Genomic DNA, 24,930 nt, shown 5'->3' on the forward strand with positions numbered 1-24,930 from the left:
CACCATCAGATCTCCTCCATCCATGAAAAAACCATCGACCCTGGTTAGCGAACCATCCGTGGATACTAACAGCTGATGGCCAAACCTAATTCAGCTGCCCAATCAGTGGATATGTCACGTGATTATGTTTCCATTCTTACTATCCTTGTGCTTACTTGCGTAGAAACATAGAATTTGATGGCAGATAAGACCCACTTGGACCACCTAGTCTGCCCCTTTTTTACACTACATACTGTACCATAACTAAGTCATCAAACCACCGCGGAGCACCACAAGGAGGCAGAAGTAACCACTCCAATACCAGCCTAGACTTTTCTTCTCGTTACTGAAGAATATGAACAACCTCAGATATTTCTTCATATCCGATTCACTTTTAAACAAAAACCACATTTACCTTTTGCTGGTCCAGAAATATCTGCAGTGCTCTCACCACTCCCGCTGAGACGGCTGTTTCCATGGCATGAGCCGGTTGAGTATTGCCAGGATGTACAAACACCAACACACATAGCGGATTGGGTGAAACTGGGTCTCCCAGGTATGTAAATATAATTAACGCTCACAAAGTTTAACTTTATTACAATACGTTTTATTGATAAAATTTAAGACACTTATATTAGCCCTTTCCATAATCGGGAGCAAATCTTCCGTATCTGTACAGTACATAAAATTATCCTTTTACATCAAGAGACTGAACAGCAGAGCTGACACTTGGTTCTCCGCAATGTAAGCCTGATACATTGAGGTACAGAGCACATCTAGAAAGCCCGTCTTACTGGGTCACCTGGAGGAGGTTACATTGGGATAAGGCATACAATGGAAGCTGGCGCCCTGATAAGTGTGGCGGCAGACTGTTCTAGCCATGCACAAATCCGCCCCTAACAAAAACAGCAGCCCCTTGTCCTAGAGTGGGTATCTGAGGCCATCACATTCTGCATAGCAGCATACCAGGGTTTTACCCACTGAGCAGAGGGCAAATCAGACAGATCGGTTCTCCTGTCCACGAAGGCTCCTATGGAGTGGCAGAAACTGTGGAGGCTCAGCTACAACCAACATATCTCCACCACCCAAACCTGAGTGGGCCCCAGAAGACCCACAACCCAAATAGTGGAGCAGAAATTAAGACGTCGATGCAGCATCAGAAGCAGCAGTTATAGAGGATCTAGAGCCGCCTAGAGTAGCTCTATAGTACAACCTATTATTTCTTTACCTGTCATGTAACATATGGCAGGGTATGGATGATTACAGGGAGGGTGCTTGTCACGGTGCTTGCAATCATGTTGGGCGTGCAGGGAAGAATTACAAAGCATAGTCTGGCCCAGCATATAGTACAGTAAATTATGCTTTAAAATGGCTTGAAATAAATATCGGACCAGGTCCCTCCCGTTAACAATGAGGGACAGCATTAAAAAACCTGAAGCCCCCCCCAAGGTAGGAAAGTGGCACAGAGCATGTTCTGGGGAAACTGGGGACCTATATACTCACTGGGCTAAATTTGGCACATATAATACTCTTGGCAATGCCCAATATAGAAAGTGCGATGTTTCCTGGATTATCGAGAACTAAGATTCCACCTACATGATTCCCCCCCAAGTCATCATCCAAGGTCACCACTGCTATGTCACCTCCTAGGAGTATTCACGGGTGAATTTCTGATGGAAATCCTTCAGCCGCTCCAAGAGGCTCTTCAGCTTCTCAATAGGGGGGAGGATGGTCATCCTGGAGGAGAAGAAGGGAATTTAGCCATCAAGTTATCGAGATGCCTGAGACATCAGAGATCATCACAATCCAGGGTGCATGTAATATTCTCAGATTATTTAGGGCCACAGGATCTGTGGGCTACAAACAGGAATCTTTGGGTACCACCTCACAATGTGCATTTGCCAAGTACCTACCTGAAGTGGTGGGTCCCCTCACGTTGGCCAAAACCACTCCCCGGCACCACACAGATTCCAGTTTCTTCCAGCAGCTTCATACAGAAGAACATGTCTGGGGCCTGACCTTCAGCCTGGGCAGGAGAAGCAGAGGAGTATAAGGTCAATGCTATACAGCAGAGGAGTATAAGGTCCATGCTATACAGCAGAGGAGTACAGGTTGAGTATCCCATATTTAAAAGCTTGAGACCAGAAGTCTTTTGGATATGGGATTTTTCCGTATTTTGGAATAGTTGCATACCATAATGAGATATCATGATGATGGGACCTAAGTCTAAGCACAGAATGCATTTATGTTTCATATACACCTTATACACAGCCTGAAGGTCATTTCATACAATATTTTAAATAATTTTTTGAATTAAACAAAGTTTGTGTACATTGAACCATCAGAAAACAAAGGTTTCACTATCTCACTCCAAAAATTCAGTATTTTGGAATATTCCGTATTTCGGAATATTTGGATATGGGATATTCAACCTGTATAAGGTCCATGCTATACAGCAGAGCAGTATAAAGGTCCATGCTATACAGCAGTGGAGTATAAGGTCCATGCTACACAGCAGAGCAGTATAAAGGTCCATGCTATACAGCAGAGGAGTATAAGGTCCATGCTGTACAGTAGAGCAGTATAAAGGTCCATGCTATACAACAGAGCAGTATAAAGGTCCATGCTATACAGCAGAGCAGTATAAAGGTCCATGCTATACAGCAGAGGAGTATAAGGTCCATGCTATACAACAGAGCAGTATAAAGGTCCATGCTATACAACAGAGCAGTATAAAGGTCCATGCTATACAGCAGAGCAGTATAAAGGTCCATGCTATACAGCAGAGGAGTTTAAGGTCCATGCTATACAGCAGAGCAGTATAAAGGTCCATGCTATACAACAGAGCAGTATAAAGGTCCATGCTATAAAGCAGAGCAGTATAAAGGTCCATGCTATACAACAGAGCAGTATAAAGGTCCATGCTATACAACAGAGCAGTAAAAAGGTCCATGCTATACAGCAGAGCAGTATAAAGGTCCATGCTATACAACAGAGCAGTATAAAGGTCCATGCTATACAGCAGAGCAGTATAAAGGTCCATGCTATACAGCAGAGGAGTATAAGGTCCATGCTATACAACAGAGCAGTATAAAGGTCCATGCTGTACAGCAGAGCAGTATAAAGGTCCATGCTGTACAGCAGAGCAGTATAAAGGTCCATGCTATACAGCAGAGGAGTATAAGGTCCATGCTATACAGCAGAGCAGTATAAAGGTCCATGCTATACAGCAGAGGAGTATAAGGTCCATGCTATACAACAGAGCAGTATAAAGGTCCCTGCTATACAGCAGAGGAGTATAAGGTCCATGCTATACAACCGAGCAGTATAAAGGTCCATGCTATACAGCAGAGCAGTATAAAGGTCCATGCTATACAGCAGAGGAGTATAAGGTCCATGCTATACAACAGAGCAGTATAAAGGTCCATGCTATACAACAGAGCAGTATAAAGGTCCATGCTATATAGCAGAGCAGTATAAAGGTCCATGCTATACAGCAGAGGAGTATAAGGTCCATGCTATACAACAGAGCAGTATAAAGGTCCATGCTGTACAGCAGAGCAGTATAAAGGTCCATGCTATACAGCAGAGCAGTATAAAGGTCCATGCTATACAGCAGAGGAGTATAAGGTCCATGCTATACAGCAGAGCAGTATAAAGGTCCATGCTATACAGCAGAGGAGTATAAGGTCCATGCTATACAACAGAGCAGTATAAAGGTCCATGCTGTACAGCAGAGGAGTATAAGGTCCATGCTGTACAACAGAGCAGTATAAAGGTCCATGCTATACAGCAGAGGAGTATAAGGTCCATGCTATACAGCAGAGGAGTATAAAGGTCCATGCTATACAGCAGAGGAGTATAAAGGTCCATGCTATACAGCAGTGGAGTATAAGGTCCATGCTATACAGCAGAGGAGTATAAAGGTCCATGCTATACAGCAGAGGAGTATAAAGGTCCATGCTATACAGCAGAGGAGTATAAGGTCCATGCTATACAGCAGAGAGGTATAAGGTCCATGCTATACAGCAGAGAGGTATAAGGTCCATGCTATACAGCAGAGGAGTATAAGGTCCATGCTATTCACATTTTCCCTGGTTTATCTCCTTTCAGTGATCAATGTATTGATTGTTCAACAATTTAATTAAGGTGCTCAGACATTTTGGTGGTCATTCCGAGCTGTTCGCTCGCTGGCAGTTTTTTGCAGCCGTGCAAACGCATAGCCGCCGCCCACTGGGGAGTGTATTTTTGCTTTGCAGAAGTGCGATCGCCTGAAAAACATTTTGTGCAAAACAAGACCAGCACATTAGCCGTTTTTTAACACTGATCGCTACGCAGCGAACAACGGCAGCCAGTTTGACACATTTTGCTTGAATTATACTAAAATACACTGAGATTTTTCACACCTACACAATAGGAATTGGATTCTAACACATTTCCTGCTTTGTCCGGGAATAACTGACTAAATCAGCAACAGAAAAAGCAAAGTTATTTTATTTATCACTTGTTTTAAATATACCCATTGGATTAAAGAGCAGCAATAGGTTATAGCAATAACGATTATAGCGATTACAATCCAAGATGGCGCCGCAGATGGCTGCCTCGGAGCTATGCAGCTCAGCCAAAATACCTGTTTCCCCTTGTTTTCCCCTGCCCTTGTCTACCCCACCGGTGACCAAATGCAGCAGGGAAGCCCTCCTAAATTGGAGCACTCCCGCGGTGCTTAACCCACGTTCGGGTCTGCCGGCGGGCAGCTCAGCGGCCCTTGCAGCCCTCACTGCCCTGGATGGCAGGGATGCAGACATCGTGGACGCCGAAGTGGATGACCGAGCGGCCGCGGCCACCCACAGCCCGGACAGCGACTGGCAGCCCCAGAAAGAGAATGACAGAGGCCCTCATGTCGGCCCTAATAGAAGGACCTGGGCTCAGTGGAGAGGCTGTTGTGCAAGCGCCCTATTGAGGTGGCGGCGGAAAACATGCGCTCACTGGCAAACAAGTTCGACGAACTGTCCATCCTTCTGCGCAGCGCAGGGTCAGGCATTACAGGGTCGTCCGTCATCTGCTTTACAGAGACGTGGCTGAACGACCATATTGCAGACAACCCGATGTCTCTGCCGGGCTTCAGTCTGTTCAGGGCTGATTGCTCCAAGGTTCTCTCAGGAAAAATGAAGGGTGGTGGCATCTGCTTCTACATCAACGACAGATGGTGCACCAATGTCACGACCCTAGGCAAATCATGTAGCCCTCACCTGGAGATGTATCAACTGCAACCCCTTCTATTTTCCCCAAGGAATTTGCCTCAATTGTCCTTGTGGTAGTGTACATCCCCCCCCCCCCTTGCCTGCACGAACGAAGCCCTGCACCACCTGGCCATATGTATATCCGACATAGAACAAAAACACCCAGACTCTCTGGTTATAGTACTGGGTGACTTCAACAGAACTAACCTGAGCAAGGAGCTACCTAAGTACAAACAACAAGTCACGTGTCCCACTAGGGAAGGGCGCACCCTTGACCACTGCTACACTACCCTCAAGTCTGCCTTCCGGTCTATCCCGCATGCTGCACTCGGCCTATCTGACCACTGTATCGTCCACCTACTCCCTACCTATACACAGAAGCTGAGAGCGGTTAAGCCTGTCTCAAGACTGTTAAGAAATGGACCAACGAGGCCAAGATGAAGCTCCAGGCCTGCTTTGCCTGCATGGAATGGGGGGTCTTCGAAGCCTCTGCAACCGACCTGAACAACCTGACAGACACTGTCACATACTACATCAGCTACTGTGAGGACATGTGTGTACCTACCAAGACTTGCCGCATTTACATCTAAAACAAGCCCTGGTTCAACACCCAGCTCAGGCCACTTAATCAGGCCAAAGAGGAGGCCTATAGCAGCAGTGACAGAGCACTATACAACCGAACTAGGAACTCTCTGACCAAATAAATCAGGCTAGCAAAAAAGCGGTGTTCGGACAAGCTGACAAACGATCTCTCCACCAATAACCCTGTATCTGTATGGAAAGGAATGCAATCCATAAACAACTACAAGACAACATCAAAGTCCACCAGCATGCACCAAGACCTAGCAGACGAGCTGAACTACTTTTATTGCAGGTTCACAAAAGAAGTCCCCTGTGACCCAAACAATCACCTCTACGATGCCCCGAACACCGACGGCCCACTACAGGCACTGCAAGTCGCCCAAGAAGAGGTGGAGGCATTGTTCAAAAGAGCCAAACCCAGAAAAGCTCTGGGTCCTGACGGAGTGTCACCATCTGCCCTGAGAGCATGTGCGGGTCAGCTCGCCCCCATATTCACCAAGATCTTCAACAAATCGCTGGAGCTACAAAAAGTCCCTTCCTGCCTCAAAAGGTCCACTATCGTCCCGGTCCCCAAGAAACCCTCTATCACGAACCTGAATGACTATAGGCCGATAGCACCGACATCCGTGGTCATGAAAACGTTCGAGCATCTGGTTTTGAATCACCTGAAAACTGTGACTGGCCCCCAACTAAACCCACTACAGTTTGCCTATCGATCGAATCGGTGTGTCGAGGATGTAGTCAACCTGGGCCTGCACTACATTCTACAGCACCTAGACATTCCTGGTACCTACGCGAGGGTCCTGTTTGTCGATTTCAGCTCGGCCTTCAATACAATCGTCCCCAGCATCCTCCACCCCAAATTACTACGCCTAGGGTCCCAGAAGCTACCTGTTCCTAGATAGTAGACTTCCTGACAGATAGGACACAGGTGGTGAAAGTGGGGGAATTCACCTCTCAAGCGCAGTCCATTAGTACAGGGGCCCCTCAGGGCTGTGTCCTCTCTCACCCCTGCTCTTCTCCCTGTACACAAATGACTGCACCTCAGAGGCGCAATCAGTAAAGATCATTAAATTTGCCAATGACACCACCGTCATCGGCCTCATCAAGGACGGGGATGAATCGGCCTAAAGACGGGAAGTAGACCGGTTGGCCCAGTGGTGCATCCACAACAACCTTGAGCTCAACCCCCTCAAAACTGTCGAGATGATAGTGGACTTCAGGAAGAAGTCATCTAGTGCACCTCTGCTAACGATTGCTGACAGTGTGGTATCGCTAGTAGACTCCTTCAAGTTTCTAGGGACCACAATCTCCCGGGACCTTAAATGGTGGCCCAACGCTGATGCCACTGTCGGGAAAGTGCAGCAGAGGTTGTTCTTCCTCAGGAAACTAAGGAAGTTCAATATCCCACAGAAGCTTCTGCTCCTCTTCTACTCCGCGATTGTGGAGTGAGTACTGTGCTCCTCGATACTGGTATGGTATGGCTCCACCAGCGCGAGGGACAGATGCAGGCTCCAAAAGGTGGTCAGAACCGCAGAGAACATCATCGGGCCGACCTTCCCTCAGTCCAGGACCTGTACCTGTCCAGAGCTAAAAAGCGGGCAACGAAGATAGTAAAGAACCAGCTACACCCCGGCCACAGCATGTGTAACTTGCTTCCTTCAGGCAGGCGTTACAGGGCCGTCCCCGCCAAGTCCACCAGATGCCTCAAAAGTTTCTTTCCCCAAGCGGTCCACCTGCTGAACTCCTGAACATTGACTGACTAGACGTACATGTAACTCACTTGTGTCCCTACGGTATACCTATCTGTATGACTGTACTTCCCCCCTCACCTGCTTATCTGTTACCTACTTTGCTGTATAGCAAACCAAAGACAAATTCCTAGTATACGCAAGTGTACCTGGCCAATAACGCTGATCCTGATTCTGAATTCCCTCCATGAAGCACGCACACTCACACTGGGCACAACTCAAAGTTGACGAGATGAAGATTTGTATCTTCATACAATAAAACTGCACAACTCTACGTTACACTGGACATATCCCGCCTCGGTAACAGTCTGTGCGCAGTGTGTGGGAAAAATCTCAGGACAACCGTTACAGTCCCCGAACAAAGCACGCTAGCACGCTGTAAGGTTGTGATGTGTGCCGGCAGCTTTATTCCAGCTCCGTAGCATTAAAGACTGCGCCAAGCACTGCATACAGCACCTCACAGAGGCACCAATACATTAATTACCAGTGATCGCTATTACTAATATTACCAATACTGTTACTTTCTGGATGACTGTCTAGCTCCCTCCAGTAATCTCCTGATCCCATGATGGGACTAATTCCAGAATGATGCCGAATGCTTCCTTCTCACTTACCTGCGCAAGCTTGATGGCCTTCTCAGGGATCTCAATCTTCGGGAAGGAGTACATGGCTCCCTGGACGGGATTACACTGGATACCTGGGGCCTGGTTTAAGACTTCTTCTGTGAGCCGAGCCTTCTCGGCCAGATTCCCCAGCACAGCTTGTTTCTCCTGGGGAACAGCAGACACCAGTGTTATATATATAACTAGTATATATGCGGCCTGGTCAGTGACGTGTAGTGAGGGGAGGCAGGTGCCATATACTGTATACACCAGAGTTTTCACTATATAAAGTATATGAAAAATACAAAACAATATATTATAAAATGTCTATGACAGGTGAGGCAGATCCCCCCCCCCTCCCCCCACCACCACCACCTTTCCGCAAATCCGTGATGAAAACTCACCAAATTTCCATCAGTATAAACTGCTGCACCTGTGTATAATGCCCACATGTATATACTGCTGCACCTGTGTATAATTCCCACATGTATATACTGCTGCACCTGTGTATAATGCCAACATGTATATACTGCTGCACCTGTGTATAATGCCCACATGTATATACTGCTGCACCTGTGTATAATGCCCACATGTATATACTGCTGCACCTGTGTATAATGCCCACATGTATATACTGCTGCACCTGTGTATAATTCCCACATGTATATACTGCTGCACCTGTGTATAATGCCCACATGTATATACCGCTGCACCTGTGTATAATGCCCACATGTATATACCGCTGCACCTGTGTATAATGCCCACATGTATATACTGCTGCACCTGTGTATAATGCCCACAAGTATATACCGCTGCAACTGTGTATAATGCCCACATGTATATACTGCTGTATCTGTGTATAATGCCCACATGTATATACTGCTGCACCTGTGTATAACACCCACATCTATATAGTGCTGCACCTGTGTATAATGCCCTCATGTATATAGTGCTGCACCTGTGCATAATGCCCACATGTATATACTGCTGCACCTGTGTATAATGTCCACATGTATATACTGCTGCACCTGTGTATAACACCCACAACTATATAGTGCTGCACCTGTGTATAATGCCCACCCTTGGGCTCATATATTGTGTGAATATCTGGCTCTGGTACTAGCCAGCGCCTCCTGAGTCATTTACCCCCCACACGTCCCTGGGAAAGCAACACACGACGAGATATCACCTACAGTATATACACAATTCAGTGCCCTTATGTTATGGAGGTAAATAATATACTAGGAAGGATGAGACTAACCCATTCAGCATGGTATATGACCCATCACTGTGTGGACAGGTAAAAGAAAAACGTCAGTGGAGGTAGGTGGATTTGGGTTGGCATGGCCACCGCCCCCAGGTCTATCTCACAGACTGGTTGGGGAATCCTCTGTATACAGAGCAGCTATGTGACTGTATACTGGGAGTACACTTTGGAAGGGACAGCATTACAGATTTAGGAGTCTATCCTCAGTGGAGCGGCAACGTATCATGCTGAGACTTGTAGTTCCTCACACAGTCTAATCCTGATGGAGAGCAGCCCTGGTTGACCAGGGGTTTGGTGTTACCGCAAGAAACTGCTTGTAGGAAGGATCTCCGGGCTGAGGCGGGTTCATGACCACATCCAGGAGGGCTTGTCCCGGGACGGGGGGGCACAGACGTACAGAGACCAGTTTGGTCAGCTGCTGTTTAACTTCTGGGTCCATATTGATGACCTCCATGTATCCCCCTCGGAAGCCACACCTGAGGGTAACCAGGACATGGTTACTGCAGAAGACCCCAACCCAAACCTCACCGGACATCAGAAGCTGTAACAATACTCACTCGCCCATGTAACCTTTAGATGTGGAGTGAAAGGAAGCCATCTCCACCACGTCCGAGTACTTGGGTCCCATCTCAAACAGAACCTTCTTGAAGGAGTGGAAGGCGCAACCCTTGGCATAGACGTTATCCTGATATACCTGCAGTCAGAGCAAAGCAGTTAAAGTAGGGATCACTGGAGAGCAGGGACAGCGATAGATACAGGGGTGTGACCCACTCTCCGCAACGCTTACACTAGATCCTTCTACAAAGCTAAAGACAAAAAGTACAGAATAACTCCAACGCCTGTGTATGTAATGTCCTCAGCGGCCACTAGAGGGTGTCCCAAGAACTGTTGATGACTCCTCATTATTCGCTCATCTCTATAGGAAATCTCTTCTGTGGATTCTTTCCCTACTGTATAACACTTTCCCTGTGGCTCGTATGTTCCTCTCAGCGGCCTCCTCCCGTACACTAGCCTTGCTCCCTACTGAGCCCTGCTTACTCACTCCCTTTACAACAGAGCACCGAGATATATATAGGTACTGTGTATGTCATACAAATGTCAAAAAAATTGAGGTATAATACTTTATACTGTATCTCCTGCTACCTGGGGGGTGAGGTATAATACTGTATATCTCCTGCAGTAAGGGGGTAATGAGGAATAATACTGTATATCTCCTGCAGTAAGGGGGTAATGAGGAATAATACTGTATAACTCCTGCAGTAAGGGGGGAGTGAGGAATAATACTGTATATCTCCTGCAGTAAGGGGGGAGTGAGGAATAATACTGTATATCTCCTGCAGTAAGGGGGTGTGAGGAATAATACTGTATATCTCCTGCAGTAAGGGAGGAGTGAGGAATAATACTGTATATCTCCTGCAGTAAGGGGGGAGTGAGGAATAATACTGTATATCTCCTGCAGTAACGGGTGAGTGTGGAATAATACTGTATATCTCTTGCAGTAAGGGAGGAGTGAGGAATAATACTGTATATCTCCTGCAGTAAGGGGGAGTGAGGAATAATACTGTATATCTCCTGCAGTAAGGGGGGAGTGAGGAATAATATTGTATATCTCCTGCAGTAAGGGGAGAGTGTGGAATAATACTGTATATCTCCTGCAATAAGGTGGGAGTGAGGAATAATACTGTATATCTCCTGCAGTAAGGGGGAGTGAGGAATAATACTGTATATCACATGCAGTAAGGGGGGAGTGTGGAATAATACTGTATATCTCCTGCAGTAAGGGGGAGTGAGGAATAATACTGTATATCTCCTGCAGTAAGGGGGGAGTGTGGAATAATACTGTATATCTCCTGCAGTAAGGGGGGAGTGTGGAATAATACTGTATATCTCCTGCAGTAAGGGAGGAGTGAGGAATAATACTGTATATCTCCTGCAGTAAGGGGGAGTGAGGAATAATACTGTATATCTCCTGCAGTAAGGGGGGAGTGAGGAATAATCCTGTATATCTCCTGCAGTAAGGGGGGAGTGAGGAATAATCCTGTATATCTCCTGCAGTAAGGGGGAGTGAGGAATAATACGGTATATCTCCTGCAGTAAGGGGGGAGTGAGGAATAATACTGTATATCTCCTGCAGTAAGGAGGGAGTGAGGAATAATACTGTATAACTCCTGCAGTAAGGGGGAGTAAGGAATAATACTGTATATCTCCTGCAGTAAGGGAGGAGTGAGGAATAATACTGTATATCTCCTGCAGTAAGGGAGGAGTGAGGAATAATCCTGTATATCTCCTGCAGTAAGGGGGGAGTGAGGAATAATACTGTATATATCCTGCAGTAAGGGGGGGAGTGAGGAATAATACTGTATATCTCCTGCAGTAAGGGAGGAGTGAGGAATAATACTGTATATCTCCTGCAGTAAGGGGGAGAGAGGAATAATACTGTATATCTCCTGCAGTAAGGGGGAGTGAGGAATAATACTGTATATCTCCTGCAGTAAGGTGGGAGTGAGGAATAATACTGTATATCTCCTGCAGTAATGGGAGAGTGAGGAATAATACTGTATATCTCCTGCAGTAAGGGGGGAGTGAGGAATAATACTGTATATCTCCTGCAGTAAGGGGGGAGTGAGGAATAATCCTGTATATCTCCTGCAGTAAGGGGGGAGTGAGGAATAATACTGTATATATCCTGCAGTAAGGGGGGGAGTGAGGAATAATACTGTATATCTCCTGCAGTAAGGGAGGAGTGAGGAATAATACTGTATATCTCCTGCAGTAAGGGGGAGTGAGGAATAATACTGTATATCTCCTGCAGTAAGGGGGGAGTGAGGAATAATCCAGTATATCTCCTGCAGTAAGGGGGAGTGAGGAATAATACGGTATATCTCCTGCAGTAAGGGGAGGAGTGAGGAATAATACTGTATATCTCCTGCAGTAAGGGGGAGTGAGGAATAATACTATATATCTCCTGCAGTAAGGTGGGAGTGAGGAATAATACTGTATATCTCCTGCAGTAAGGGGAGAGTGAGGAATAATACTGTATATATCCTGCAGTAAGGTGGGAGTGAGGAATAATACTGTATATCTCCTGCAGTAAGGGGGGAGTGAGGAATAATACTGTATATCTCCTGCAGTAAGGGGGGAGTGAGGAATAATACTGTATATCTCCTGCAGTAAGGGGGGAGTGAGGAATAATACTGTATATCTCCTGCAGTAAGGAGGGAGTGAGGAATAATACTGTATATCTCCTGCAGTAAGGAGGGAGTGAGGAATAATACTGTATATCTCCTGCAGTAAGGAGGGAGTGAGGAATAATACTGTATATCTCCTGCAGTAAGGGGAAGTGAGGAATAATACTGTATATCTCTTGCTGTAAGGGGAGAGTGAGGAATAATACTGTATATCTCCTGCAGTAAGGAGGGAGTGAGAAATAATACTGTATATCTCCTGCAGTAAGGGGAAGTGAGGAATAATACTGTATATCTCCTGCAGTAAGGGGAAGTGAGGAATAATACTGTATATCTCTTGCTGTAAGGGGAGAGTGAGGAATAAATAAGATTTTACTTACCGATAAATCTATTTCTCGTAGTCCGTAGTGGATGCTGGGACTCCGTAAGGACCATGGGGAGTAGCGGCTCCGCAGGAGACAGGGCACAAAATAAAAGCTTAAGGATCAGGTGGTGTGCACTGGCTCCTCCCCCTATGACCCTCCTCCAAGCCTCAGTTAGGACACTGTGCCCGGACGAGCGTACACAACAAGGAAGGATATCGAATCCCGGGTAAGACTCACACCAGCCACACCAATCACACCGTACAACTTGTGATCTGAACCCAGTTAACAGTATGATAAACGCAAAGGAGCCTCTGAAAAGATGGCTCACAACAATAATAACCCGAATTTTTGTAACAATAACTATATACAAGTATTGCAGACAATCCGCACTAGGGATGGGCGCCCAGCATCCACTACGGACTACGAGAAATAGATTTATCGGTAAGTAAAATCTTATTTTCTCTGACGTCCTAGTGGATGCTGGGACTCCGTAAGGACCATGGGGATTATACCAAAGCTCCCAAACGGGCGGGAGAGTGCGGATGACTCTGCAGCACCGAATGAGAGAACTCCAGGTCCTCCTCAGCCAGGGTATCAAATTTGTAGAATTTAGCAAACGTGTTTGCCCCTGACCAAGTAGCTGCTCGGCAAAGTTGTAAAGCCGAGACCCCTCGGGCAGCCGCCCAAGGTGAGCCCACTTTCCTTGTGGAATGGGCTTTTACTGATTTTGGCTGTGGCAATCCTGCCACAGAATGTGCAAGCTGAATTGTACTACAAATCCAACGAGCAATCGTCTGCTTAGAAGCAGGAGCACCCAGCTTGTTGGGTGCATACAGGATAAACAGCGAGTCAGATTTTCTGACTCCAGCCGTCCTGGAAACATATATTTTCAAGGCCCTGACAACGTCAAGCAACTTAGAGTCCTCTAAGTCCCTGGTAGCCGCAGGTACCACAATAGGTTGGTTCATGTGAAATGCAGAAACCACCTTAGGTAGAAATTGAGGACGAGTCCTCAATTCCGCCCTGTCAGAATGAAAAATTAAGTAAGGGCTTTTATATGATAAAGCCGCCAATTCTGACACACGCCTGGCTGAAGCCAAGGCTAACAGCATCGACACCTTCCATGTGAGATATTTTAAGTCCACAGTGGAAAGTGGTTCAAACCAATGTGACTTTAGAAAACTCAACACCACATTGAGATCCCAAGGTGCCACTGGAGGCACAAAAGGAGGCTGTATGTGCAGCACCCCTTTTACAAATGTCTGAACTTCAGGTACTGAAGCCAGTTCTTTCTGGAAGAAAATCGACAGGGCCGAAATTTGAACCTTAATGGACCCTAATTTTAGGCCCATAGACAGTCCTGTTTGCAGGAAATGAAGGAAACGACCCAGTTGAAATTCCTCTGTAGGGGCTCTCTTGGCCTCACACCACGCAACATATTTACGCCAAATGCGGTGATAATGTTTTGCGGTTACGTCCTTCCTGGCTTTGACCAGAGTAGGAATGACTTCTTCTGGAATGCCTTTTTCCCTCAGGATCCGGCGTTCAACCGCCATGCCGTCAAACGCAGCCGCGGTAAGTCTTGGAACAGACAAGGCCCCTGCAGTAGCAGGTCCTTTCTTAGAGGTAGAGGCCACGGTTCGTCCGTGAGCATCTCTTGAAGTTCCGGGTACCAAGTCCTTCTTGGCTAATCCGGAACCACGAGTATAGTTCTTACTCCTCTCCTTCTTATGATTCTCAGTACTTTTGGTATGAGAGGCAGAGGAGGGAACACATACACTGACTGGTACACCCACGGCGTTACCAGAGCGTCCACTGCTATTGCCTGAGGGTCCCTTGACCTGGCGCAATATCTGTCCAGTTTTTTGTTTAGACGTGACGCCATCATGTCCACCTTTGGTTTTTCCCAACGGTTTACAATCAGGTGGAAGACTTCTGGGTGAAGTCCCCACTCTCCCGGGTGAAGGTCGTGTCTGCTGAGGAAGTCTGCTTCCCAGTTGTCCACTCCCGGAATGAACACTGCTGACAGTGCTATCACATGATTTTCCGCCCAGCGAAGAATCCTTGCAGCTTCTGCCATTGCCCTCCTGCTTCTCGTGCCGCCCTGTCTGTTTACGTGGGCGACTGACGTGATGTTGTCCGATTGGATCAACACCGCCTGACCCTGAAGCAGAGGTTTTGCTTGACTTAGGGCATTGTAAATGGCCCTTAGTTCCAGAATGTTTATATGAAGAGATGTTTCCATGCTTGACCACAAGCCCTGGAAATTCCTTCCCTGTGTGACTGCTCCCCAGCCTCTCAGGCTGGCATCCGTGGTTACCAGGATCCAATCCTGAATGCCAAATCTGCGGCCCTCTAGTAGATGAGCACTCTGCAGCCACCACAGGAGAGACACCCTTGTCCTTGGCGACAGGGTTATCCGCTGATGCATCTGAAGATGCGATCCGGACCATTTGTCCAGTAGATCCCACTGAAACGTTCTTGCATGGAATCTTCCGAATGGAATCGCTTCGTAAGAAGCCACCATTTTTCCCAGGACCCTCGTGCACTGATGCACTGAGACCTGGCCTGGTTTTAGGAGGTTCCTGACTAGCTCGGATAACTCCCTGGCCTTCTCCTCCGGGAGAAACACCTTCTTCTGGACTGTGTCCAGAATCATTCCTAGGAACAGTAGACGTGTCGTTGGAATCAGCTGCGATTTTGGAATATTTAGAATCCACCCGTGCTGACGTAACACTACCTGAGATAGTGCTACTCCGACTTCTAACTGTTCCCTGGATCTTGCCCTTATCAGGAGATCGTCCAAGTAAGGGATAATTAAAATGCCTTTTCTTCGTAGAAGAATCATCATTTCGGCCATTACCTTGGTAAAGACCCGAGGTGCCGTGGACAATCCAAACGGCAGCGTCTGAAACTGATAATGACAGTTTTGTACTACAAACCTGAGGTACCCTTGGTGAGAAGGGTATATTGGGACGTGGAGATAAGCATCTTTGATGTCCAGAGACACCATATAGTCCCCTTCTTCCAGGTTCGCTATCACTGCTCTGAGTGACTCCATCTTGAATTTGAACCTTTTTATGTAAGTGTTCAAGGATTTCAGATTTAAAATTGGTCTCACCGAGCCGTCCGGCTTCGGTACCACAAACAGCGTGGAATAATACCCCTTTCCTTGTTGCAGGAGGGGTACCTTGATTATCACCTGCTGGGAATACAGCTTGTGAATGGCTTCCAAAACTGCCTCCCTGTCGGAGGGAGACTTTGGTAAAGCAGACTTCAGGAACCGACGAGGGGGAAACGCCTCGAATTCCAGTTTGTACCCCTGCGATACTACCTGTAGAATCCAGGGATCCACTTGCGAGTGAGCCCACTGCGCGTTGAAATTCTTGAAACGGGCCCCCACCATATCTGAGTCTGCTTGTAAAGCCCCAGCGTCATGCTGAAGACTTGGCAGAAGCAGGGGAGGGCTTCTGCTCCTGGGAAGCGGCTGCATGGTGCAGTCTTTTTCCTCTTCCTCTGCCCCGGGGCAGAAAAGAGTGGCCTTTTGCTCGCTTGTACTTATGGGAACGAAAGGACTGAGTTTGAAAAGACGGTATCTTTTTCTGCTGATGTGAAGTGACCTGGGGTAAAAAGGTGGATTTTCCAGCCGTTGCCGTGGCCACCAGGTCCGATAGACCAGCCCCAAATAACTCCTCCCCTTTATACGGCAATACTTCCATGTGCCGTTTGGAATCCGCATCCCCTGACCACTGTCGCGTCCATAACGCTCTTCTGGCAGAGATGGACATAGCACTTACTCTTGATGCCAGGGTGCAAATATCCCTCTGTGCATCACGCATATATAGTAATGCATCCTTTAAATGTTCTATAGTTAACAAAATATTGTCCCTATCCAGGGTATCAATATTCTCAGTCAGGGAATCCGACCATGCGACTCCAGCACTGCACATCCAGGCTGAGGCGATTGCTGGTCGCAGTATAACACCAGTATGTGTGTATATACTTTTTAGGATATTTTCCAGCCTTCTATCAGCTGGTTCTTTGAGGGTGGCCGTATCAGGAGACGGTAACGCTACTTGTTTAGATAAACGTGTGAGCGCCTTATCTACCCTAGGGGGTGTTTCCCAACGCGCCCTAACCTCTGGCGGGAAGGGATATAATGCTAATAATTTTTTAGAAATTAGCTGTTTTTTTATCGGGGGAAACCCACGCTTTATCACACACCTCATTTATTTCCTCTGACTCAGGAAAAACTATTGGTAGTTTTTTCACACCCCACATAATACCCTTCTTTGTGGTACTTGTAGTGTCAGAAAGGTTCAATGCCTCTTTCATTGCCGTGATCATGTAACGTGTGGCCCTACTGGACATTACGTTTGTCTCGTCACCGTCGACACTAGACTCAGTATCTGTGTCAGGGTCTGTGTCGACCCACTGAGGTAACGGGCGTTTTAGCGCCCCTGACGGTGTCTGAGACGCCTGGATAGGCACTAATTGATTTGCCGGCTGTCTCATGTCGTCAACAGTTTTTTGCAAATTGCTGACATTATCACTTAATTGTTTAAATACAATCATCCAGTCAGGTGTCGACTCCCTAGGGGGTGACATCACCAACACAGGCAACTGCTCCGCCTCCACATCATTTTCCTCCTCATACATGTCGACACACGCGTACCGACACACAGCACACACACCGGGAATGCTCTGATAGAGGACAGGACCCCACTTAGCCCTTTGGAGAGACAGAGGGAGAGTCTGCCAGCACACACCCAGCGCTATATATATATACAGGGATAACCTTATATAAGTGTTATTCCCTTATAGCTGCTGTTATTATCGTTATTTGCTGCCAAAAATGCCCCCCCTTCTCTTTTTTACCCTGATTCTGAAGCAGGACTGCAGGGGAGAGTCAGGGAGCCGTCCTTCCAGCGGAGCTGTGAGGGAAAATGGCGCTTGTGTGCTGAGGAGATAGGCTCCGCCCCTTCACGACGTCCTTATCTCCCGCTTTTTTGTGTAAAAATGGCAGGGGTTAAAATACATCCATATAGCCCAGGAGCTATATGTGATGTATTCTTTTTGCCACCTAAGGTATATACTGTTATATTGCGTCTCAGGGCGCTCCCCCCCAGCGCCCGGCACCCTCAGTGACCGGAGTGTGAAGTGTGCTGAGAGCAATGGCGCACAACTGCGGTGCTGTGCGCTATCTTAGACTGAAGACAGGAACGTCTTCTGCCGCCGATTTCACCGGACCTCTTCGTCTCTTCTGGCTCTGTAAGGGGGACGGCGGCGCGGCTCCGGTGACCCATCCAGGCTGAACCTGTGATCGTCCCTCTGGAGCTAATGTCCAGTAGCCTAAGAAACCCGATCCACTCTGCACTCAGGTGAGTCCGTTTCTTCTCCCCTTAGTCCCACGATGCAGTGAGCCTGTTGCCAGCAGGACTCACTGAAAATAAAAAAACCTAAACTAAACTTTTATTCTAAGCAGCTCAGGAGAGCCACCTAGATTGCACCCTTCTCGGCCGGGCACAAAAATCTAACTGAGGCTTGGAGGAGGGTCATAGGGGGAGGAGCCAGTGCACACCACCTGATCCTTAAGCTTTTATTTTGTGCCCTGTCTCCTGCGGAGCCGCTACTCCCCATGGTCCTTACGGAGTCCCAGCATCCACTAGGACGTCAGAGAAATAAAGTATATCTCCTGCAGTAAGGGGGGAGTGAGGAATAAAACTGTATATCTCCTGCAGTAAGGGGGGAGTGAGGAATAATACTGTATATCTCCTGCAGTAAGGGGGGAGTGAGGAATAATAATGTATATCTCCTGCAGTAAGGGGGGAGTGAGGAATAATACTGTATATCTCCTGTAGTAAGGGGGGGAGTGTGGAATAATACTGTATACCTCCTGCAGTAAGGAGGGAGTGAGGAATAATACTGTATATCTCCTGCAGTAAGGGGAGAGTGAGGAATAATAATGTATATCTCCTGCAGTAAGGGGGGAGTGAGGAATAATACTGTATATCTCCTGCAGTAAGGAGAAGTGTGGAATAATACTGTATATCTCCTGCAGTAAGGGGAGAGTGAGGAATAATAATGTATATCTCCTGCAGTAAGGGGGGAGTGAGGAATAATACTGTATATCTCCTGCAGTAAGGTGGGAGTGAGGAATAATACTGTATATCTCCTGCAGTAAGGGGGGAGTGAGGAATTATACTGTATATCTCCTGCAGTAAGGGGGGAGTGAGAAATAATACTGTATATCTCCTGCAGTAAGGGGGGAGTGAGGAATAATACTGTATATCTCCTGCAGTAAGGAGAAGTGTGGAATAATACTGTATATCTCCTGCAGTAAGGGGGGAGTGAGGAATAATACTGTATATCTCCTGCAGTAAGGGGGGAGTGAGGAATAATACTGTATATCTCCTGCAGTAAGGGGGGAGTGAGGAATAATACTGTATATCTCCTGCAGTAAGGGGAGAGTGAGGAATAATACTGTATATCTCCTGCAGTAAGAGGGAGTGAGGAATAATACTGTATATCTCCTGTAGTAAGGAGGAGTGTGGAATAATACTGTATATCTCCTGCAGTAAGGGGAAGTAAGGAATAATACTGTATAACTCCTGCAGTAAGGGGAGAGTAAGGAATAATACTCTCCTGCAGTAAGGGGGGAGTGAGGAATAATCCTGTATATCTCCTGCAGTAAGGGGGAAGTGAGGAATAATACTGTATATATCCTGCAGTAAGGGGGGGAGTGAGGAATAATACTGTATAACTCCTGCAGAAAGGGGGGAGTGAGGAATAATACTGTATATCTCCTGCAGTAAGGGGGGAGTGAGGAATAATACTGTATACCTCCTGCAGTAAGGGGGGGAGTGTGGAATAATACTGTATACCTCCTGCAGTAAGGAGGGAGTGAGGAATAATACTGTATAACTCCTGCAGAAAGGGGGGAGTGAGGAAAAATACTGTATATCTCCTGCAGTAAGGAGGGAGTGAGGAATAATACTGTATATCTCCTGCAGTAAGGGGAAGTGAGGAATAATACTGTATATCTCCTGCAGTAAAGGGAGAGTGAGGAATAATACTGTATATCTCCTGCAGTAAGGGAGGGAAGGGGGGGGGGGAGTGTGGATTAATACTGTATACCTCCTGCAGTAAGGATGGAGTGAGGAATAATACTGTATACCTCCTGCAGTAAGGAGGGAGTGAGGAATAATACTGTATAACTCCTGCAGTAAGGAGGAGTGTGGAATAATACTGTATATCTCCTGCAGTAAGGAGGAGTGTGGAATAATACTGTATATCTCCTGCAGTAAGGGGGGAGTGAGGAATAATACTGTACATCTCCTGCAGTAAGGGGAGAGTGAGGAATAATACTGTATATCTCCTGCAGTAAGGAGAGAGTGAGGAATAATACTGTATATCTCCTGCAGTAAGGAGGGAGTGAGGAATAATACTGTATATCTCCTGCAGTAAAGGGAGAGTGAGGAATAATACTGTATATCTCCTGCAGTAAGGGAGGGGGGGGGGGGGGAGTGTGGATTAATACTGTATACCTCCTGCAGTAAGGATGGAGTGAGGAATAATACTGTATATCTCCTGCAGAAAGGGAGGAGTGAGGAAAAATACTGTATATCTCCTGCAGTAAGGGGGGAGTGTGGAATAATACTGTATATCTTGTATATCTCCTGCAGTAAGGGGGAGTGAGGAATAATACTGTATACCTCCTGCAGTGAGGGAGGAGTGAGGAATAATACTGTATATCTCCTGCAGTAAGGGAGGAGTGAGGAATAATACTGTATATCTCCTACAGTAAGGGGGGGGAGTGAGGAATAATACTGTATATCTCCTGCAGTAAGGGGGGAGTGAGGAATAATACTATATATCTCCTGCAGTAAGGGGGAGTGAGGAATAATACTGTATATCTCCTGCAGTAAGGAGGGAGTGAGGAATAATACTGTATATCTCCTGCAGTAAGGGCGAGTGAGGAATAATACTGTATATCTCCTGCAGTAAGGGGAGAGTGAGGAATAATACTGTATATCTCCTGCAGTAAGGGGGGAGTAAGGTATAATACTGTATATCTCCTGCAGTAAGGGGGGAGTGAGGAATAATCCTGTATATCTCCTGCAGTAAGGGGGGAGTGAGGAATAATACTGTATATATCCTGCAGTAAGGGGGGGAGTGAGGAATAATACTGTATAACTCCTGCAGAAAGGGGGGAGTGAGGAATAATACTGTATATCTCCTGCAGTAAGGGGAGAGTGAGGAATAATACTGTATACCTCCTGCAGTAAGGGGGGGAGTGTGGAATAATACTGTATACCTCCTGCAGTAAGGAGGGAGTGAGGAATAATACTGTATAACTCCTGCAGAAAGGGGGGAGTGAGGAAAAAATAAGATTTTACTTACCGATAAATCTATTTCTCGGAGTCCGTAGTGGATGCTGGGGTTCCTGAAAGGACCATGGGGAATAGCGGCTCCGCAGGAGACAGGGCACAAAAAGTAAAGCTTTTTCCGATCAGGTGGTGTGCACTGGCTCCTCCCCCTATGACCCTCCTCCAGACTCCAGTTAGGTACTGTGCCCGGACGAGCGTACACAATAAGGGAGGATTTTGAATCCCGGGTAAGACTCATACCAGCCACACCAATCACACCGTACAACTTGTGATCTAAACCCAGTTAACAGTATGATAACAGCGGAGCCTCTGAAAGATGGCTTCCTACAACAATAACCCGAATAAGTTAACAATAACTATGTACAATTTATGCAGATAATCCGCACTTGGGATGGGCGCCCAGCATCCACTACGGACTCCGAGAAATAGATTTATCGGTAAGTAAAATCTTATTTTCTCTATCGTCCTAGTGGATGCTGGGGTTCCTGAAAGGACCATGGGGATTATACCAAAGCTCCCAAACGGGCGGGAGAGTGCGGATGACTCTGCAGCACCGAATGAGAGAACTCCAGGTCCTCCTTAGCCAGAGTATCAAATTTGTAAAATTTTACAAACGTGTTCTCCCCTGACCACGTAGCTGCTCGGCAAAGTTGTAATGCCGAGACCCCTCGGGCAGCCGCCCAAGATGAGCCCACCTTCCTTGTGGAGTGTGCCTTTACAGATTTAGGCTGTGGCAGGCCTGCCACAGAATGTGCCAGTTGGATTGTGCTACAGATCCAACGAGCAATCGTCTGCTTAGACGCAGGAGCACCCATCTTGTTGGGTGCATACAATATAAACAACGAGTCAGATTTTCTGACTCCAGCTGTTCTTGCAATATATATTTTTAATGCTCTGACAACGTCCAGTAACTTGGAGTCCTCCAAGTCACTTGTAGCCGCAGGCACTACAATAGGCTGGTTCAGATGAAATGCTGACACCACCTTAGGGAGAAAATGCGGACGAGTCCGCAGTTCTGCCCTGTCCGAATGGAAAATCAGATATGGGCTTTTGTAAGATAAAGCTGCCAATTCTGACACTCTCCTGGCAGAAGCCAGGGCTAGAAGCATGGTCACTTTCCAAGTGAGATATTTCAAATCCACCTTATTTAGTGGTTCAAACCAATGAGATTTTAGAAAATCCAAAACTACATTGAGATCCCACGGTGCCACTGGAGGCACCACAGGAGGCTGTATATGCAGCACTCCCTTCACAAAGGTCTGGACTTCAGGGACTGAAGCCAATTCTTTTTGAAATAAAATCGACAGGGCCGAAATTTGAACCTTAATAGATCCCAATTTGAGACCCATAGACAATCCTGATTGCAGGAAATGTAGGAATCGACCCAGTTGAAATTCCTCCGTCGGAGCACTCCGATCTTCGCACCACGCAACATATTTTCGCCAAATTCGGTGATAATGTTGCACGGTTACTTCTTTCCTTGCTTTAATCAAAGTAGGAATGACTTCTTCCGGCATGCCTTTTTCCATTAGGATCCGGCGTTCAACCGCCATGCCGTCAAACGCAGCCGCGGTAAGTCTTGAAACAGACAGGGACCCTGCTGAAGCAAGTCCCTCCTTAGAGGTAGAGGCCACGGATCTTCCGTGATCATCTCTTGAAGTTCCGGGTACCAAGTCCTTCTTGGCCAATCCGGAACCACTAGTATCGTTCTTACGCCTCTTTGCCGTATAATTCTCAATACTTTTGGTATGAGAGGCAGAGGAGGAAACACATACACCGACTGGTACACCCAAGGCGTTACCAGCGCGTCCACAGCTATTGCCTGCGGATCTCTTGACCTGGCGCAATACCTGTCCAGTTTTTTGTTGAGGCGAGACGCCATCATGTCCACCATTGGTCTTTCCCAACGGGTTACCAGCATGTGGAAGACTTCTGGATGAAGTCCCCACTCTCCCGGGTGAAGATCGTGTCTGCTGAGGAAGTCTGCTTCCCAGTTGTCCACTCCCGGGATGAACACTGCTGATAGCGCTATCACATGATTCTCTGCCCAGCGAAGAATCCTTGCAGCTTCTGCCATTGCACTCCTGCTTCTTGTGCCGCCCTGTCTGTTCACATGGGCGACTGCCGTGATGTTGTCCGACTGGATCAACACCGGTTTTCCCTGAAGCAGAGGTTCTGCCTGGCTTAGAGCATTGTATATTGCTCTTAGTTCCAGAATGTTTATGTGAAGAGACGTTTCCAGGCTCGTCCATACTCCCTGGAAGTTTCTTCCTTGTGTGACTGCTCCCCAGCCTCTCAGGCTGGCGTCCGTGGTCACCAGGATCCAATCCTGTATGCCGAATCTGCGGCCCTCCAATAGATGAGGACTCTGCAACCACCACAGAAGAGACACCCTTGTCCTTGGAGACAGGGTTATCCGTAGGTGCATCTGAAGATGCGACCCTGACCATTTGTCCAACAGATCCCTTTGGAAAATTCTTGCGTGGAATCTGCCGAATGGAATTGCTTCGTAAGAAGCTACCATTTTTCCCAGGACTCTTGTGCATTGATGTACAGACACCTTTCCTGGTTTTAGGAGGTTCCTGACAAGCTCGGATAACTCCTTGGCTTTTTCCTCCGGGAGAAAAACCTTTTTCTGAACCGTGTCCAGAATCATCCCTAGGAACAGCAGACGAGTTGTCGGCATTAACTGGGATTTTGGAATATTCAGAATCCACCCGTGCTGTTTTAGCACTTCTTGAGACAGTGCTAATCCCATCTCTAGCTGTTCTCTGGACCTTGCTCTTATTAGGAGATCGTCCAAGTATGGGATAATTAATACGCCTTTTCTTCGAAGAAGAATCATCATCTCGGCCATTACCTTTGTAAAGATCCGAGGTGCCGTGGACAATCCGAACGGCAGCGTCTGAAACTGATAGTGACAGTTTTGTACAACGAACCTGAGGTACCCCTGGTGTGAGGGGTAAATTGGAACGTGGAGATACGCATCCTTGATGTCCAAGGATACCATAAAGTCCCCCTCTTCCAGGTTCGCTATCACTGCTCTGAGTGACTCCATTTTGAACTTGAACTTCTTTATGTACAGGTTCAAGGACTTCAGATTTAGAATAGGCCTTACCGAGCCATCCGGCTTCGGTACCACAAAAAGAGTGGAATAATACCCCTTCCCTTGTTGTAGAAGAGGTACCTTGACTATCACCTGCTGAGAGTACAGCTTGTGAATGGCTTCCAAAACCGTCTCCCTTTCGGAGGGGGACGTTGGTAAAGCAGACTTCAGGAAACGGCGAGGTGGATCCGTCTCTAATTCCAACCTGTACCCTTGAGATATTATCTGCAGGATCCAGGGATCTACCTGCGAGTGAGCCCACTGCGCGCTGTAATTTTTGAGACGACCGCCCACCATCCCCGAGTCCGCTTGAGGAGCCCCAGCGTCATGCTGAGGCTTTTGTAGAAGCCGGGGAGGGCTTCTGTTCCTGGGAAGGAGCTGCGTGTTGCTGTCTCTTCCCTCGACCTTTGCCTCGTGGCAGATATGAATAGCCCTTTGCTCTCTTATTTTTAAAGGAACGAAA

The 24,930-nt window shown here is 47.1% G+C and overlaps 1 protein-coding gene across 1 annotated transcript in view; it reads right to left on the bottom strand.

Annotated features, from left to right (window-relative positions):
- Positions 1–564: 564 nt before the first annotated feature.
- The window catches only part of LOC134928722 (alanine aminotransferase 2-like), a 32,149-nt gene continuing 7,783 nt past the window's right edge, over positions 565–24,930 (bottom strand). The window contains exons 2-6 of the mRNA XM_063924737.1: positions 9,979–10,115; positions 9,723–9,897; positions 8,167–8,322; positions 1,893–2,005; positions 565–1,716 (exon numbers count right to left, since the gene is read on the bottom strand). Of these exons, the coding sequence (XP_063780807.1) occupies positions 1,626–1,716; positions 1,893–2,005; positions 8,167–8,322; positions 9,723–9,897; positions 9,979–10,115 (672 nt within the window). The 3' untranslated portion in view covers positions 565–1,625. The remainder of the gene's footprint in view (positions 1,717–1,892; positions 2,006–8,166; positions 8,323–9,722; positions 9,898–9,978; positions 10,116–24,930) is intronic.

This window comes from Pseudophryne corroboree, chromosome 5 (genome assembly GCF_028390025.1).
Source record: "Pseudophryne corroboree isolate aPseCor3 chromosome 5, aPseCor3.hap2, whole genome shotgun sequence".
Classification (NCBI taxonomy): Eukaryota; Metazoa; Chordata; class Amphibia; order Anura; family Myobatrachidae; genus Pseudophryne; species Pseudophryne corroboree.